Genomic DNA, 18,393 nt, shown 5'->3' on the forward strand with positions numbered 1-18,393 from the left:
CACTTGGTCCCTACATATTTGGTGACCCGATACGCACGCATTCTTCCGCGTTTTCGCCCCCCTCGTACGAGACATGGCCACTGGACAACCCAGCGGAGAAGTCGGTGCGGTTCGTCTTTGACTCCCGCCGTTTTGGCCATCTGACCCCCTCCTATGGTTCGCTCAAGTGGAGGCCCACTTTTCCACAGCCAAGATCACGGGACAACTGACGAAATTCCACCAAGTCATTGCAGTTTTGTCACCAGAAGTCGCAACAGAGGTCCGGGACCTCATTCTCACGCCACCACATCAGAACCCGTACGACACCCTCAAAGCGGAACTGGTAACAAGAACCTCCATTTCCGAACAACGAAGACTACAGCAACTGCTGACCACAGAAGAACTTGGCGATAAAACGCCATCCCAAATGCTTCGACGCCTCCAGCAACTGCTTGGTGACTCTCCAACGACATTTGACCCTTCGCTTCTTCGAGAGCTTTTTCTTCAGCGGCTACCGGCGGCTGTCAGGATGGTGCTGGCACCAACAACGAACATCACCATCGAAGCTTTGGCACAGCTCCCGGACAGAGTCGTTGAGGTAGCCTCACCGGCTATATCAACTGTTGCTACAGACTCTCTGGCTGTTAACAGGTCGCAGCAAGAGTACAGCAATACAAGAAAACCTTTGGTCACAGATGTCATCGAGGACATGCGGATGCAGATCAACCAATTGACAACGCAAGTGGCCGCACTCATGACCGCTGCTCCATATAGATCCGGCCAGCGTTCAAGGTCTCGTTCTTCACAGTTCGGCCGTTCTCCACCACGACCCGGATCCCCTCCACCAGGTATCTGCTGGTACCACTGGAAGTTTGGGAACAAAACACAAAAATGTCGAGCGTCGGAAAACGGCCAAGCGCGCCAATAGAGGCGGCTAGTCGGAGCGCTCACTCTACCTCCCGCCTGTTTTTTGTCACAGACAAAAACTCTAAACTTCGATTTCTGGTAGACACGGGTGCCGAAGTGAGCATTCTCCCCGCACCGCCCAGCATATCCCCGAGCAAGAGACAGCCATGTACGCTACAGGCAGCCAACTAGACACCTATTCCAACTTATGGCGAATCTTCCCTCACCCTCGACATAGGGCTTCGCCGAACCTTCCGTTGGATATTTCTCGTCGCGGCTGTCTCTTATCCGATACTTGGCGCAGACTTCCTTCGTCACTACGATCTCCTGGTAGACATGCTTCACCTTCGCCTAATAGATGACACCACTCGCTTGACTGTGCAAGGCATTGAAATGAAGTCGCCACTTCTTCCACCGATCATCCCTGATCCTCCTCTTTCACCTTACGACCACCTTCTCAAGGAATTCAAGTGCCTCACATGTCCGAACAACTTCTCCCGACCCGTACCACATGACGTAACCCACCATATTGTAACGACGGGTGCTCCCACCTATGCTCGACCACGACGACTTGCTCCAGAACGTCTGAAGATCGCCAAGGCAGAGTTCGAACACATGCTGGAATTGGGCATCATTCGTCCTTCTTCGAGTCCATGGGCCTCGCCTCTGCATATGGTACCTAAAAAAAATTCCGGAGAGTGGAGACCTTGCGGCGACTATCGTGCCCTAAACAACGCCACAATACCAGACAGGTATCCGATACCACACATCCAGGACTTTTCACTATCCCTTCACGGCTCAACCATTTTTTCGAAGATAGATCTCGTTAAGGCCTACCACCAGATACCGGTAGAACCTGCCGATGTTGCTAAGACGGCCATCACGACACCGTTTGGGCTGTTTGAGTACCTTTGAATGCCCTTCGGACTCAGAAATGCAGCCCAAACCTTCCAAAGGTTCATCGACACCGACCTCAGAGGATTGCCTTTCTGCTTTGCATATGTCGATGATCTCCTAATATTCAGTCGAAACGAGACTGAACACATCCAACATCTGCGACTACTTTTCCAGCGCCTCGCCGATTATGGTGTTAACATCGACAAAGGAAAATGCCAACTCGGGACATCACATCTAGAATTCCTAGGCCACGAAGTGGATCAGTACGGCGTACGGCCCCTTCCAACAAAAGTGCTGGCGATAACTAATTTCCCAACACCCACAACCATCCGCCACCTTCGTGAGTTCCTCGGACTGGTGAACTTCTATCGGCGATTTGTTCCCCAGAGCGCTGCGATTCTGTTGCCCCTCACTTCTCAGCTGAAAGGCACCAAGACACCCTCGTCTTGTTGCAGTGGACACCGATCGCCGAACAAGCTTTTAGCCGAGCGAAGCTGGAACTCGCAAATGCGACGCTTCTGTCACATCCCCAGCACAACACTCCAGCTAACATCATAGTAGACGCCTCCGACGTCGCCGCAGGAGCTGTCTTACAACAACTAATCGGCACTGTCTGGAAGCCAATTACTTTCTTTTCAAGACAACTGACGTCGGCGGAACAACGTTACAGCACTTTCGGGCGCGAGCTCTTATCAATATACACTGGAATCCACCATTTTCGAAATTTTCTCCAAGGAACAGAGTTCTTCGTTCTGACAGACCACAAGCCCCTCACGTATGCTCTGCAAAATGGCACAGACGCTCACTCACCTCGCGAGACACGGCGCTTGGCTTATATTGCCGAATATACAACCGACATCCGCCATCTCAAAGGCATCAACAACCCTGTTGCTGACGCTTTGTCACGGAGCACTCCAATTTCCTGCGGACTGGGTTTCCCTCCTGCGGTCGACTATGATGCAATAAGCGTTGCCCAGCAACAGGACCAAGAGCTTAAACATCTACGCGAATTTCCTGGTCGGCTTGCCTTCGAGGAGATTACTTTATCTTCATCCACCACAGGAGTAGTCTGCGACGTCTCGACCGGAACACCAAGACCATTCATACCTGCTAACTTTCGCAGGCAAGTTTTTGACTCCGTACACAGTTTATCTCATACCGGTATTCGTGCCACTCAACATCTAATAACTGAACGCTTCCTCTGGCCCGGAATCAATAAAGATGTCCGAAGCTGGACTCGAACCTGCATTCACTGCCAAAAATCAAAGGTACAACGTCACACTTCTGCGCAGCTACAGGCATTTCCAACAACAAAAAAGCGCTTCGACCGCATCCACATCAATATAGTGGGACCCCTGTCACCATCTGAGGGTTATCGGTATCTTCTTACATGTATAGATCGGTTCACCCGCTGGCCAGAGGCATTTCCCATTCAAGATATCCAAGCAGACACCGTAGCACGCACTTTCGTTCAAGGATGGGTGTCCCGATTCGGCATCCCATCTACTCTCACAACGGACCGGGGACGTCAATTTGAATCCGCGCTCTTCCGACAACTTCTATCACTCTTGGGAACAAAACGAATACGAACGACCGCCTACCACCCTTCCGCAAATGGTCTCGTCGAACGTTTTAATCGCTCATTGAAAGTAGCGCTGATGGCACAATCCAACCCAAATAGCTGGAACACAAGCTTACCGATCGTCCTCCTCGGACTTCGGACTGCTTTGAAACGAGACCTCGGCTACAGTCCAGCCGAGTTGGTATATGGCTCCACCCTTCGCCTACCCGGTGAATTTTTCACATCTGGTATGGAAGAGCCCGCTCCTGATCCTATGGCATATGCCAATCAGCTGCGAACCATAATGCGAAATCTCCGACCCACATCACCCCGTAAGCAAGCACGAGCTCCAGTATACGTATCTAACGACCTTGACACGTGCAGCCACGTATTTCTTTGCAGGGAAGGCTCTAAAAGATCGCTTCAACAACCATACACCGGCCCGCATAAGGTACTTACAAGAGAAGCCAAGACTTTTACATTTGACTACAATGGACGCCAAGAAACCGTTTCCATTGACCGCCTAAAACCCGCTCATCAGGAACCGCTTGGTAATTCAAACCATGCCATATATACTTCCACCATTCCCGCTCGACCAACCACGGATCTCACCTGCCTCACCTCACACCGGTTCCCTCGACCTGATCAGAACCATACAGAACACCTCCAATGCACAAAAGCACCTCAAGAATCCAACAGACCCACGTCTGTTAAAAACAACCGCAGAGACTGCGGTTAGTTTGGATCAAGACTATCAAACTCTCCGTCACACACGACAACCATTATTCGCGCAACCAAACAAACACAGGCGATTCTCTCCAAGCTCCAACTCGCCAAGTGACGTGGTGTTTACCGTTATCGTACGGTCATGCTACGAACGCAGGAGAGAGAGAGGGGAGGGAGAGTATTGTAGGGCGCCGAGCGCCAAGAAGAGAAGAATAGGAGCGCAAGGTTGGGGAGCGCGCGACACTGGACAGAGCGTGCAGCACGGCCGACGATCTCGGTGGGGTACCAAAGCAACGCCTCCGAACATATCGCTCATACCGTTAGATATTGCAAAGTGTAAATAGTGTAAATAAATGTGTAGGACCTACACTTGGTCCCTACAACGTGTTCACTTGAGACACAAATTACAACACCGTCAACATCACTTGTCAGACAAAACAAACCTGCGACCAATGTCAAGTTTTGGCAGAATATTATTTATATGTAACAGCAACGTTCCAAACTATGCTGAATTCCATGCAGTCCCAAGTTGCCCCCCGTGGACACTAGCCGTACCCCACGTAAATTTTAATATTCCTGGATTTACAAAAAAGACAGCTCAAGCTCAACCAGCCGTACTGCAACACGTACTAAACCTTCTACATGACAAATACCGTAACAGTACTCATGTTTACTCTGACGGGTCGACGCACTCGAAAAGCTCATCATCTGCAATCGTCATACCCAGACTAGGTGTTGTGGAGGCACTGAAACACTGTCGAGTTGTCTCCTCTACCGCAGCAGAACTCTGTGCGCTGAACATGGCCCTCTTCTACATTAGCAAATCTAGAACGAGATCGAGGTGGACGATATTGACCGACTCACGAGCGGCATTACAAATGCTACAGCGGTCACCTTTAAAATCATCAAATCCAGTGCTGGTTATGAAAACACTTTACAACTATGCCGCAGCAACAAACAAGGGTCATACAGTTGATTTTTAATGGGTACCCGGACACACAGGAATTCCTGGGAACGAGTCGCCTGACGCTGAAGCAGAAAATGCGCATAACCTTGCTCCATCTGAAAACATTCCTTTCACTCGACAAGAGGCTGCAAGACATGTGGCATCATTCGGTGAAAACACTTTCCTGGGTGAATGGTCGTCCACCAAAAACTGCTACCCATACCTCCATCAAATCAACCCGGGACTAGAAAACTCTATTCCTAAAAAATTACCTCGAAATGTGAACACTTGTTTGCATAGCTGTCGCTTGAATTCTGCTTTCACAAATATTCAGATGCACAAATTCGGGTTTATTTCAAGTCCGAACTGTTTACAATGCAACATCCCTGAAGACCTCCACCACGTCATCTGTGAGTGCGAGTTGTTTAACACTGAGAGACGCGCACTTCACGACACTATTCAGAAATTAAATAGCGATCCATTCAGCCTAAACAAGATCCTCGGTCCTTGGAACGATCAAAAAAGCCAACAAAGGGCTATAGACGCCTTAGTGGTTTACCTAGAGAAAACAGACCTAATTAACCGTCTTTGATTTAAATTTCTTACCCAAATAACTTCTAGCTCTTGATAAGGCAGGGAAGTGACGCTGTGTGCAGTAGATACTTTATGAGGCGGAAACGGCAGGCACTGAGCCCCATCTTTATTTACTGTAGGAATATCTGAATATCTGTTTCATTGTGACATCTCTTATGTGACGGTCTTTTAAAGAGTCCGGAGACCTCACGGTTGAACTCGACCGAACACAATGTTGAATGCTACAGACTGTTATACATGAAAATGGGACTGTCGCATTACAAAAGCGATCTTTTTTTTTTCTTTTCATTGAATACATATTTACAAATTCTCATTATTCTGTGATAACTGATTTTTTGCACCAGACTGTATGCGCTTTTGCTACCTTTATTTTTTCCTCTTCCCTGTCCCCTGTTATCCCACTCCCCATCCCCACGCAGAGTAGCCAACCGAGACTTCTTCGGTTAATTTCTCTGTTTTTTCCTGATCATGAAATGAAGACTGACGAAGAGCCTACCAGGCTCGAAACGCATCTGCAGATCACTTTTTTGGCGACCTTGGACGACCATCCCCTATAAAGGCAAATATTTTGTGAATATATATATATATATATATTACTGAACGGGGAAGGAGGGGGAGTGTGTTCAATTTCGTAGATATATAAACTACGAAACTAATGCAGGGGTCCTTGGCGTTCAGTACAACTTGGAATCAGGAGTTGTGAAATGTAGCAAAATGTTATTGATACTGTTTGCAAGCTTCCATGCGGATCCTTGAGTATTTTCTTTATTAATGGTGTATTAAAATATGTTGCTTTCTTGAATTTTTAAGTCATCACAGTAGACGATTTCAACACCCTGTATGATGTCGGAAGATCGATTTAAAGTAAAATTTATTGAAATATTTCAGGCTTTCTTTTTGTCGAAAACTAAATAGACAAATATGCCTACTTCAATGTCAAAACATACTGAAATTTAGATTTTTCATTGTATTACCATCTGACAACTTCATGGTGCATGTATGGGATTACTCATGGTTCGTTTAGATCCATATTTTGTTTTGTTTTATTCTCTATAAGCAATCAATCAATATAAAATATAGTGCGCATGACCAGATGGCTTATAGGGTCACCAATAACAAGAAAAAAAACTTTAACCGTTTTACGCATTCGTCTCAAGCGAAAACACGGAAAATATTATAAGCCAGACAAATCCTCTTAAGACGTACGATATCTCTGGCCAAGATACGAGAATATCATGACTCAGCTCTTCCGCTGGCTTAAAATAAAAATAAAAAAAAAAATCGAAGAAACCTTCGAGTACTGTAAGAGTATCCACAAGAATAAAAGAGTGAACTAATATATACTCAAATAAATAATATTATATAAATCAGGCCATCAACGCTCTAGTAAAATATCAAATAAAATTCGCCGATTTCAACGAAGCGCATCTGGAACGCCCCAACGCAGGACTGAACCTTAATTTCGATCACCTGTGGATTTGTTTACCTGCAGCCGAAAGCTTTGTGAAAACAACGCCTTCTCGGCAATAAGCCTCCGACAGACCACGGGCAACTCGACCGGGATTCGAACCCGCCACCGGGTGATCCATAGGAAGGCTCTTTACCTCGGAGTCACAAAGGTGGTACTCCTAACCGAGTTTAGAATTTGACTAAATATGTTGGTTGTAGATATAGAGGGAGCAAAGGTTAGATATCACGAAATTACTTTGCTTCTATCCAAAACACTTTGAAAATTATAGCGAACGCTGGGAAACATTGTAAGATTCAGTCCCTAATATTATTTCAAGCGAACTCGTAAGAAACGGTCAGACTTATTTCCACAAGTTGTTGGCTGAAAGATGAGCAACCGTTTTCTGACGGTGGCTGCCACTGTTCCCTTAATAATGAATAACCTTCACTACCAAACATTATAACCATGCACTCAACGCACTAAATTTTTACGCCCACGAATATGCTGAAAATCCGTCGTATGCTATATCATTGAGGAGAGGTTCTGCCTCAACGTGGTTGTGATGAACAATTTGTAGCCCTTTTAGATGCAATGAAAGGCCTGGTATGTTTCCCTTTGGACCATTTATGTGCAGCCCATGGTTTGCATCCGGCGCACGAGATGGCGTTGTCTACACTCTGCGGGGCGCGTGCGCGCGCGGCGCGACCCCACCAAGAGCAGGATTTTGACTAACGCACACACTCTCGCTCAAGCCGCTGGAGCAGAAGCCATGCCGGTTTACCTGGTTCTTTCAGACCCTGTTTAATTCATCTCATAACGTCTACGGTATTACATATGTAAGATAATTATTGAAACTGATATTTCCACATGAATTGAAAATGGACAAGATCTGTGTTAGGCGCAAAGGTGATACACTAAACAAAACTACATACCTACTTTAGTTCTACCGTTATTTGCAAAAATAGAGAAAGCAATTTTACATAAATTTTATCTTATATTTTTAACAAGGACACTATAACGACTTCTGAATATTAAATTCAAAACGGATAATGAACAAAATCAGCTTTGCTGCCCACGAGGGATAACATAATGGACAACTTGCATAGTCCAGACTTTATACCGTCAGATTATCCCTAGGCTTCGAGAACGCCCTTGACTTTAATAGGCGCCATAGTTTTCGTGGAAAACTACAAGGGTATGGTATTCGTGGAATATACTTCTATCTTATAAAACCTATTTATGAACCATAGCATAATTAATCATTCTCAATAAGTTCATGTCAAAAACTTCCTACTTACAGTATGGTGTTCTGCAAGGTAGATTTAAAGAACCAATGATATTTATTTATTATATCAAAGGCGTACCTAAGGCACCACTAACTCCCGATAATATTTCGTATGCTGATTATACCACCATGTGTTTTTTCTGTTTTTTTTTTTTGGGGGGGGGGGGGGTAACAATCATGAGGAAGTTAAGTCAATTGCGTAAACTGGCCTAATAAATTGTCATTCTGGCTGCATTCTAATAACATGAGGTGTAACACAAACAAAGGGAAATATATGATATTGAGATGAAAAATACATGTCTATATATATTTCTTACTTTCAAAATAAAAGTGTACTGTGGCGCAAAAATTTCAGGAAGCCAGACTTGCGGAAACATAAAGCTCAACAAGTCATGTAGGTGCCGCCTTAAATTGGATGCCTTAACAAAGCAATTCCTCCATTACCAAGTTGTCTTAATCTGCCACTTCATGTAAATTACTATCTTGTATAATCCCGGTAGAAAATTGTTTCCTACATTGGGGAAGAATGATGGGAACAATGAAGAACAATTCATTTTACATTGAAGGCCGTTAGGTTTATAGAAAACGTAGGTAAAGTCCAACATGCAGCACTTCCATTTGAAAAACACTAAGCACTACTCGTTAAAAATGTTCACTTACCTTATCATAAGTTTTATTTGAATCAAATAATGCGTGCAGAATTTTATTTATTCAGCACCTATAATCTGCGGAACACGCGCTCATAAACTCGCATTATATTAAAGCAATTGTTATAAGAATATAAAAAAATAAACTAAACTCCCCAAACTCGTGTTGTCATATAAAAAACACTAAGAGATAGTCAAAGAGTACCAAAGCATAACACGCTTTACATCTTTAAAAATTGTAAAAGCGATTTATCTCACAGTGAATTCCTAACCCCGTTTAAATGTTCCATGCATGAGACAAATAATTGCCATCTCTCCGTAGAACGTTAAGTTGATATATCTATACTACTTGTTACACTCGATTCTTAATAATAAAGTGGTTCATCGCTTTTTTGTGTTGTTTTTGATAGCGCAACGTTTCCACTACCATGTCCACCTTTTCAAAAGTCTGAACATCATCGCCCTAAAGTTCAGAAGGTAACCGCGACTCTTGCATGAACTTAGTACAGCCTGTTGAATATGCATTTAATGCGTTACTTCGAGATAGAGAAAGCGGCGAAGCACGGTTTCTACTCAATGGCTGAATGAGACCTCGTGTAACGTGGCGCTAATTTCCCCTATAAATTGAGCGAGAAAACTGATGTTAATGAGACCCGAAACAACTATTGGCCAACTTTGAAAACAGGAAAATGCGTTTGGGCCGCACAGTCGATACAAAATACTCTGCAAGTTATTGGTTTGCTCATCGACGTCTTTCACTTTCCACCGTACTTTCGGAAACATACCTGCGCCTCCTCCATGTCGGGGTGCGAGTTGAGGATATTCTCGATCTCTAGTGGCGGCACTTTTAAACCCATAAAGTTGATCACCCCTTTCATGCGGCCCACAAATGTCAGCCTGCCGTCCTCGTCCATTGTTCCCTCGTCCCTGGGAACAGGTGTTAAATAAGAAAAACAAAATATTTGAACGCAGCAATTTTGATTAATTCTATTTTAACTTTCCTCGAGTCTTGAAGACATTACAGATTACTTTTCGTTTATTCAATCAATTTCAACAATATAACATGAATGAATAAAAACACGATGTTCAAACAAACACTGATATTCTAACATTTTCTTTGAACGAAAGGGTTGAGGCACTCAGGTTACTTAACTTTATTCCGCAAAAACAATATTTTATAGCTGTATTTACACCACCCGACACATTTAGAGTGACGAGCGTTTTCGAATGCGTTTCTATTTCTACACGTCGGCAGCGGTATAGAAACACGTAAACACGTTTCGAAATAAGACAAATAAGTTTCGAGGCGTACTTCTTGCTCTAAAACTGTTTCTTTTAGAGCGCAGCTCCTAGGCGCCCGTTTCCGGCTTGTCGCCGTCGCCGTCGCCGTCGCCGTCGGTGTAACCGCGCGCTTTGCATTATGGGAAAGTTAGCATGGAAATTTTCCCGCTAAATTTAGCGGGACATTTTTCTGCTAAATTAAGCGGGTTAGGGTTTCCGCTAAATTTATCGTGGAAATCGACGTCACGTCGCCTCAACACTAATTCAGTTTCCCCGCTAAACTTAGCGGGGAAAATCACGTCACGACTTCGTGACGCGTCACCTATGAACAAATTCAGCGGCAGGTGGAGAGAGGGGTGGGGGAGGAAGAGGAGGGGGAGAGGCGGAAGAGGGGAGAGGAGGAAAAAGGGGGGAGGAGGAGAGGTGGGAGTATGGGGGAGGAGGAGGTGCATACTTTCCCCTGCATACCCTTCCCTCCTCCTCCTCAAGAGCAGCGCTCTGGTTTCGCATTCCAGGGATTTGTAAATGCTTCAGTTTTTAGGGGAAAGATAATTTTGTTATAAACGTGTCTTATCTATGCAATTGAAAACGTATCTTTCAGATTTCCGCCTTTGGTTAAGAAATCAGAGAATCCAAGTTGCCTAAATCGTCAGGCAAAAAGAAACAATACCTGCGAAAGTGCAATTCTAAACACGGCACTATGGGTAAAAAAAAACATAAAAATTAGAGGTGCTACGATATGGGATCTCCATTTTCAGCTGCCTGAGCGAATTGTTTCCACTAAACATATCGCTATTCCTTCAAGACGGGTGTAACTCTACCCAAGGAAATATTACCAAAAGTAACAACCCAAGGTAAGGAACAGTGGTGTGCAAGTTCAGTAGACACTAGAGTGTAGAACATAGGATTATCCAGGAATTGGACTGCAACGGACCTTCTGAACACGCGTTTCTAGAGTAACTAATCGACCGATAATTCAAGATAGCAAAGATTATTAACGAGAAAGGGATTATCAATGAGAAAGTGTATTAACTTGAATGTCCATGAGCATATTGATTCAATATGCAAAATTTCTACTTTGATTCACAATATATGGATGAAGATGATTGCGTGGGCATAAAAAACCGGATGAGTTCTATCTTGGAATTTATCACAGGTAGGATCCCATTTGCCGAAACCTCTAAATCGCCAGTGTCTCCACTTTGGTGACCCTGACGTCCCAGTATGGAAGAGCACAACGATCAACGAGCTAGTAGATGTTAGGAAGATTGTTTTCCCTGACCTCGATGGACCACCTTGAAGTTGCCATCGAGCACCAGGGGATCGTGGATGAAGCTAGTTGTTGGAGGGATGGATAAGTCGGGGATGATGCAGAGGCGACCGACAACTCGTTGGGTTAACGAAAACGACAAAACTTTCCTTCGATAAAAAAAAGAGAAATTAATAGTTATATAAAAGACGAGTGCGCACAGATACCGCGCTGTGATAAACTGCCGCGCACGGCTTACAAACTCCAGGGGACGCCTCAGCGTCAAATGGTCCCACCGCTCACGGTAAGGACGGTGACTGCCTTGTACCCGCGAAGACAAAGACGCTCCCGCGCACGACAGGTAACGCAGCGCACTGCGGGAGGTGAACGTAAGTTCAGCTCCCGCAGTGCGCTGCGGGAGCCCGTTCTAGAACTCAAAGATTTCTCTGTCCGGCCAGAGTTTAAAATAGCGTGCTCGAACCCGTCCAGGCCAATCAGGGTTCGACCCTGGTCCCATTGGCTAGAGTAACCAACGCACTTTCGACCAATTGGGTGGGAAATCATTGCTCCGAGAGTGAACCATAAGCCAAGCCTTGATTCTCAGAGCCTGATAATAAAATACGACTTATGGCTTTCCTATCTGCCACAGAAGTTACCCATTCGCGAACCACAGCAAAAACCACCGAGACATGTCGGCAGGGGAGCGTCTATGCCACCGCGAAAGGCCGTTGGCAACAAAGTAAAAAGAAAGACACGCCAGGCATATGCAGAATATACAGGGTGTTCTTTTTATAGTGTTACACATTCGTTTAAAAAAACCGTGAAAGCTACACTAATGCGGTTTTGTGCAGGTGGGTTATACGGTCAGGCGGACATTATGTGGGTGGCTAATCCTTGCACTAAGTCGATTAATTAATTAATATTTGTCAATTAACTTTTTAATTACTGAAAATAAACATATGGTTTCAATTTGAAACTTGCTGAGCATCATCGAAAACACCTAAATCAACTATTTTTAGCAGGATATAACGCCGGGGCAGCATTTTACGGCATTCTGTAAAAACGCTCCATTGGGATGCGTTTCTAGATTTCGGTTTCTTATCGGAGCTCATCTACACGTCCGCGATCCTGCTCCCCGGTGGTCGCGGCGCGAAGCCACCTCATCGCCTCCCTCGTAGAATGGAGGGAATACGGCGCAAGTCTGTTGCGCGTCTCAGCCACTGGGGAGCAGGACCGCGGGCGCGGTGATGCGTTCCGATAAGAAACCGAAATCGAGAAACGCGTCCAAATGGAACGCTTTTACAGAACGCCATAAATGCTTCCCCGGCGTTATATCCTTCCAGAAACAGATGATTTAGCGGTTTTCGATGATGCTCTACAAGTTTCTAATTGAGACCGTACGCGTTTCCACTAATTAAAAAGTTAATTAACAAATTTTAATTAATTAACCGACTTATCGCAAAGATTAGCCACCTACATAATGTCCACCTGGTCGTATAACCCACCTGCACAAACCGCATTAGTGTAGCTTTCACGAATTTTTTTAAACAAATGTGTAAGAATAAAAAAAAAAAAAAAAAACTGTATAGGGAGCACCTTCTCCCCGGGCGCCACGGAAGAGTTCCGAGACACGAATCCGAGAGCTCTAAAGCACTTTGTCTACCAGCAAAGGAGCTGGCGACCGGTGACGTGTTAATAGGGAGTTGTAGTAGATCGTTTTTCTCCCCCGCTACGTTATCCCCGAAGGAAACGCCGCAGCTGCGCAGGCGCGCCAGGCGCGCCGCCAGCCTTCTCTGCATAGTTTAAGGTCTCGTGGTGGATTACGGAGCGCTATCCGGGTGCTTAGCGGGCTGCGGAAACGGTCTACTACAATTCCCTAATGTCTCGGCCGTGCGTTCCCCGGCAAACCTTTACGTCTGAGCGCGCGTTTCAAGGTCAAGGGGTAGACGTACGCTGCGCTGAGACAACAGCCTGCCGTGGGCAAGTTAAGTGCTTTCTCGTGCGATTGAAAACCGGGGTTCCGCACAAAATGCAACGAAGAGAGCGACATGCCCGCGGTCTTTTCTTCGATACCGGGAAAAGCACATAAACAAGCAGAATTCCGACTCGCAACGGCACGGGACCCCCTGAAACGCGACACTCGTCTCCCCAAAGCGCCTCCTCATTCCCGACCGAAGCGTCAAAAGGCGGATAAAGACAACAGAGCAAGGGATGCTGTACTGGAGGTCCAAAACAAAACACCAAAGAAAGACGACCACCTCGACAGAGCTAATGCTGGACATCCCGCAACTTCCGCCGCAACCGCTGGCACCTACGCTATTGGCCTGCTTCCATTCTGGGCACATCACCCTAAAGGCTGATTCTTCAAGCCGAGGGCAGCTTCCGACTGGCCAACATTACAATCCAAAAGGTACGGTTCAGTCATGTCCAGACTTCGCCGCCCTGCGAAGTGGCGCTGGAGGTCTAAGACGTCCTCCAAGCTGAATTGGTCAGCCCTACTATTTCCACCTGTGGCGGCCCCACGATGACTGCAGAATTGCTTTACGTGGAGGATTTAGCCCGTCTGTTCGGTGACGTTCGCGCTACTCCGTCGAGGACACGCCAGGACAAGCCTTCCTTCGTCCATCCGGACCTGCAGAAAAGCGGCTACGTTTTTTTGCGCGTCAACGCGTCCGCCGTTCGCTGCAGCCACCTTACATTGAACCCCGCCTCGTCGTGGCACACTGCAAAAAAGCATTCCCGCTGCGGGTCAATGGCCGTGGCACAGTCGTGTCCGTCCACCGCCTCAAGCCGGTATTTTTTGAGAGCGATACGATCGCTCAGCCGGCTGATCTTTTTACCGTGCAAGCTACCTCATACTCCACAGTAGCCTCCGCGACCCGCATCAAACACTCCATGAAGATTCACTCGTCTACAAAGGCAGGGCTATGCTGCGATAGCCACTGATGGAAGAAGAAGATTCCGTGGGAATAAAAAGCCGGATCAGTTAGATTTTTTATTTATGAGAGTTAGAGGCCTTTCGTCACGCTTTCCAGATATCCGTGGCAAGGTAATTCCAAAATGGCGATCCGGAAACCGATTAGTTGTTCCAAAACCAAAAGACGTAACTAGTAATTCATCAACAATGCCATTGTTCAAGACTAGTTTTATAGAAACTGAGCGACATATATGTAACGCAAAATATTGAATATATATTGCAGCTATACGGAAACAATATTTATGAAATATGTTTTGCAAATGCTGCATAAACAACCTTCTTCGAATGAGAGCGTAGGGGTGCATAAGAGAAATTTTTCCTTCGTTTGCACCTTTCCAAGTGCCAAAATATAATCACGAAAGACCCGTTTAATATATCTTCATTTATAATATAAAAATCCCCAATACTATACCGAAATACTCAAAGATGTTCTCCAGGGCGAAGGTCATTTTCGAGAAAGTGAAGATGACCTATGGTCATCTACACTTACTCATACAGAAATATTGACTGCTCCATAGGCTTTCAGATATGGTAGAAGCTAATCCTTACCCCATAGAGTATCCCATATATACTATGCTCCTAACTTCTTTTAACTCAACCACAGTGAAAAATACAAGATTTTTTTTCATTTAGCGTGAATCTGGATTTTGTCTGCCTTCCACACACGCGGGGGCATTACATATGAAAGAAAATATGAACTGAATTTCTTTTGGAACGCACGCGTGGTAGAGTGGCGCGTTTCACACTTAAAGTTGGTAAATAAACAACACGTTTTCGTAAACCTGGCATAAGAGGGCGTTCTAAAAAGATATTGAGGGAGTGTGGAAATTGTATATCCTTCTACTGTGGGGTTTTCAGCGTGCCAAAACTTCGGGAGGCGGAATGAGGTAGGTATTTATTGCTCTATCATATCTTATACAGCATACAGCTGGGTGAAGATTTGGAATGATGTGGCGTTTTCTGTAAAAAAAACAAAAAAAAATATTTGCAGGCGCAGTATAACGTTTCTTGGACGCTCGAATATTTTAGGAATATTTTGCACACTTTTTCGTGCCAAGTAATGGACGCCAAATATTTTACGCAGGGTTCAAGAGCGGAGCCCGACAAACTCCAGGAGATGGCGACATCGAGTTGTTCGAAGTGTTGGCCCCGCTCCGACGTCCGCAATCGTATGGAATGACTTGCACGTTCCTCGATGGAGTCGCTCCGCCATTGTGCAGCGTTTCCGACCATCTAATAATCGGCACGTGGCTTATGAAAGGGGTCTATTTTAACACGTTGCCAGGGCGTGCTGAGAAGTCAAAGCGCTGTGCTTCTGAGATGCGCAGTGATAGCAATGCACCGTCATTGTTCGTGGCTTGCAATCCGAGCTGCGCAGCCTGTGCAGTGCCGCGCCACTGTCCGACACTGAATGGGTTTCCTTCGCGTTCTTCACATCTGCGTCCAGTTAGGAGGCGGGTTCAATCGCCTTCTGAAATGTTCAGTGCTTATCTTCAGTGGACAAGTGTCTCTGAACGTCAACTCGTTAAAGTCCACAGGCAAAGCGGTCTTGGAGTGACTCACTTAAGAGGGTTCCGAATTCGCACGTTTGTGAAGGGCGTCGTATCTCGGCTATGAACTGTGAAATGGCTTCGTCTTCGTACTGCAACCGATGGTGAAATTCAGCTCGCTCGCCAATAACAGACGCTCTGGGCGACAAGTGGCCACGAAGTAGTTTAGGCAATGCGTCGACAAAGAACGATGGGGTTTCCGGAGCGGTCAAAGACCTGGCGAAGGAATAAGTTTTGGATCGATCAAACTCACTAAGGCGTCCACTTGGAGGTTTTTCGGAACTATGTTGGCACGAAAATAGGCTACCAAGCGCTCCTCATATTAAGGTCAGTCACTGGTAGATTCGTCAAACTGTTCTACTTGTCCAATACTTGTGGCCCTGGCAACGGAGTCGACGACGTTCTCGACGCAGTTCTAACCTAGTGGTGCACGAAAGCACCCGCTGGCAAAAACTCTGTGTCAAATGCCCCGCGGCACACGCCGTGTCCATTTTGCCCCTCATTCAATAGCCCCAGTTTAAGAAGCCCATCACGCCAACCTTCGTGTCAGGTGGCCGGGTCTGCAATCTGACGGCGGGGCATTCTGCTTCAAACAAAGCGTGCACGCGACCATGTGTAACATAATCGTGTCTTTCCCTTGTAGGAAGCATTACGCATTAGCCAGCATGGAGATTCGAACGAATGATTTTATTCCACGCGCTCCGCGCTCGTGCTCAAAACGCGGCACCGCTGGGAGACGTGGCGCCATCTATCGCTAGTTACTACATCTCTTTTCTCTGGAAAAGTCAGCGTAGAGCGTCACCATCAACATGGTTGGGGTATCGTTGTGGTGGCCTTCTTTTCCTTGTTCCTCTTCGCGGCCGCGGTCCCGGGTGAGGCTGACTCTGGTTAAAGTCACTGGGACTCTCTTCCGTGCAGGCTGTGTCTTTCCCCGTGGAGGTCAGCTCTCGTCGAGAATCCGTCGCCGTTCGTAAGTGTTCACGGGTTCTTCGGTGGACCCGACCCCCTGGGGTTAAAATGTCGTAGGACCTCGGCACTGAATGTCCCACGACTATGGCAGGTGACCATGTGCGCCGCAGGGTGTTGTAGACGGTGACTGTAGAACCCGTGTCAATGTCTGGCAGTGTTCTTGAGCTTCTATCGTAGTTCGCCTTTTGTTGCCGCCTTATTTCTGTGAGACGACGTGTGACAGCCTTGGGTGGCACAACAGTCGGCAGGTAATGTTCCGATCGCGCAGGTAACAGTGTTCTTGTGTGTCGGCTCATCAGTCTCTGTACTGGCGATTGGAGGACATCGTCTCGTGGAGTGTTGCGCCACTCAAGGAGGGAGCGGTAAAACTCTTCAGTGTTGGCACTCTTTCGCAAGAGTTGTTTGGCCTGTCTCACGGCTCGTTCAGCCATGCCATTTGATCGAGCGTGGTAAGGGCTTGATGTAACTTGTTCTATCTTCAGGTTTTCCAAGAACTGCTTGAACTCCTGGCTGCCAAATGGTGGGCCATTGTCGCTTATAAGTTTCAACGGCAGTCCATGTGTTGCGAATACTTTAAGGCAGAACTCTTTGACTTTGGAAGCTGTGGTACTTTTCATTTCTTCTACCTCAAAATAAAATGAGTAAAAATCCACCAGGATTATGTAGTCTTTTCCTTCATGAGTGAAGAAATCGGTCCCGACCAACTGCCAAGGAAGCGTTGGCAGTGCGTGGCTGAGGAGTGGCATCTTGGTGTTTCTTGATTTGTACTTCTCGCATTTGCTGCATTTGTCATGTTCGCGGTCAATGTCAGCGTTGATTCCGGGCCAGAACAAAATTTCTCGGGCTCTTCTCTTCATTTTGTCTTTGCCCGCGTGTGCCGTGTGGAGCAAGTTGAGAATCTTGGATCTGATGGCCGTTGGAATTATTATCTTGTTTGACCGCAGCACAAGGCCGTCTTCCTCGTGGATCTCCTCTCTGTAGGACCAGAATGGCCTTCCGAGCTGAGGAACTTGCTCTTTCTGCTCGGGCCATGACGTCTGTGCATACTCGCGCAGTAGACGCATCTGGACATCGGCTGCAGTTGCGTCTCTTATTTCATTTAGCCGATCTTGTGTGACAGATATGTGCTCCAGTGAATTGACTTGAAATTTCTCTTCTTCTTCTTGCATTGTTTCCTTCGTGGGAAACCGTGACAGTGCGTCCGCTAACTGCAAGTCTTTTCCAGGTATGAATTTTACTTCCAATGAGTATCTTTGGAGAGCCATCTTCATCCGCTGCAGTCTCATCGGGCACTGATGCAACGGTTTCATGAAAATAGCCTGTAACGGCCTGTGGTCGGATTCTACTGTTACGTTTGGTTGGCCGAATATGTAATG

General features: G+C 46.2%; 1 protein-coding gene across 1 annotated transcript; it reads right to left on the reverse strand.

Annotated features, from left to right (window-relative positions):
- Positions 1-9,414: 9,414 nt before the first annotated feature.
- Positions 9,415-18,186, reverse strand: LOC120848297 (uncharacterized protein K02A2.6-like). Its single transcript, XM_040220270.1, has 3 exons — positions 17,078-18,186; positions 9,777-9,918; positions 9,415-9,501 (listed from the first exon to the last, which is right to left on the reverse strand). The coding sequence occupies exons 1-3, from the start codon at positions 18,184-18,186 to the stop codon at positions 9,415-9,417; spliced, it is 1,338 nt and encodes a 445-aa protein (XP_040076204.1).
- Between the last annotated feature and the right edge of the window lie 207 nt (positions 18,187-18,393).

This window comes from Ixodes scapularis, unplaced genomic scaffold (genome assembly GCF_016920785.2).
Source record: "Ixodes scapularis isolate PalLabHiFi unplaced genomic scaffold, ASM1692078v2 PGA_scaffold4__175_contigs__length_147842914, whole genome shotgun sequence".
NCBI classification, from domain to species: Eukaryota; Metazoa; Arthropoda; class Arachnida; order Ixodida; family Ixodidae; genus Ixodes; species Ixodes scapularis.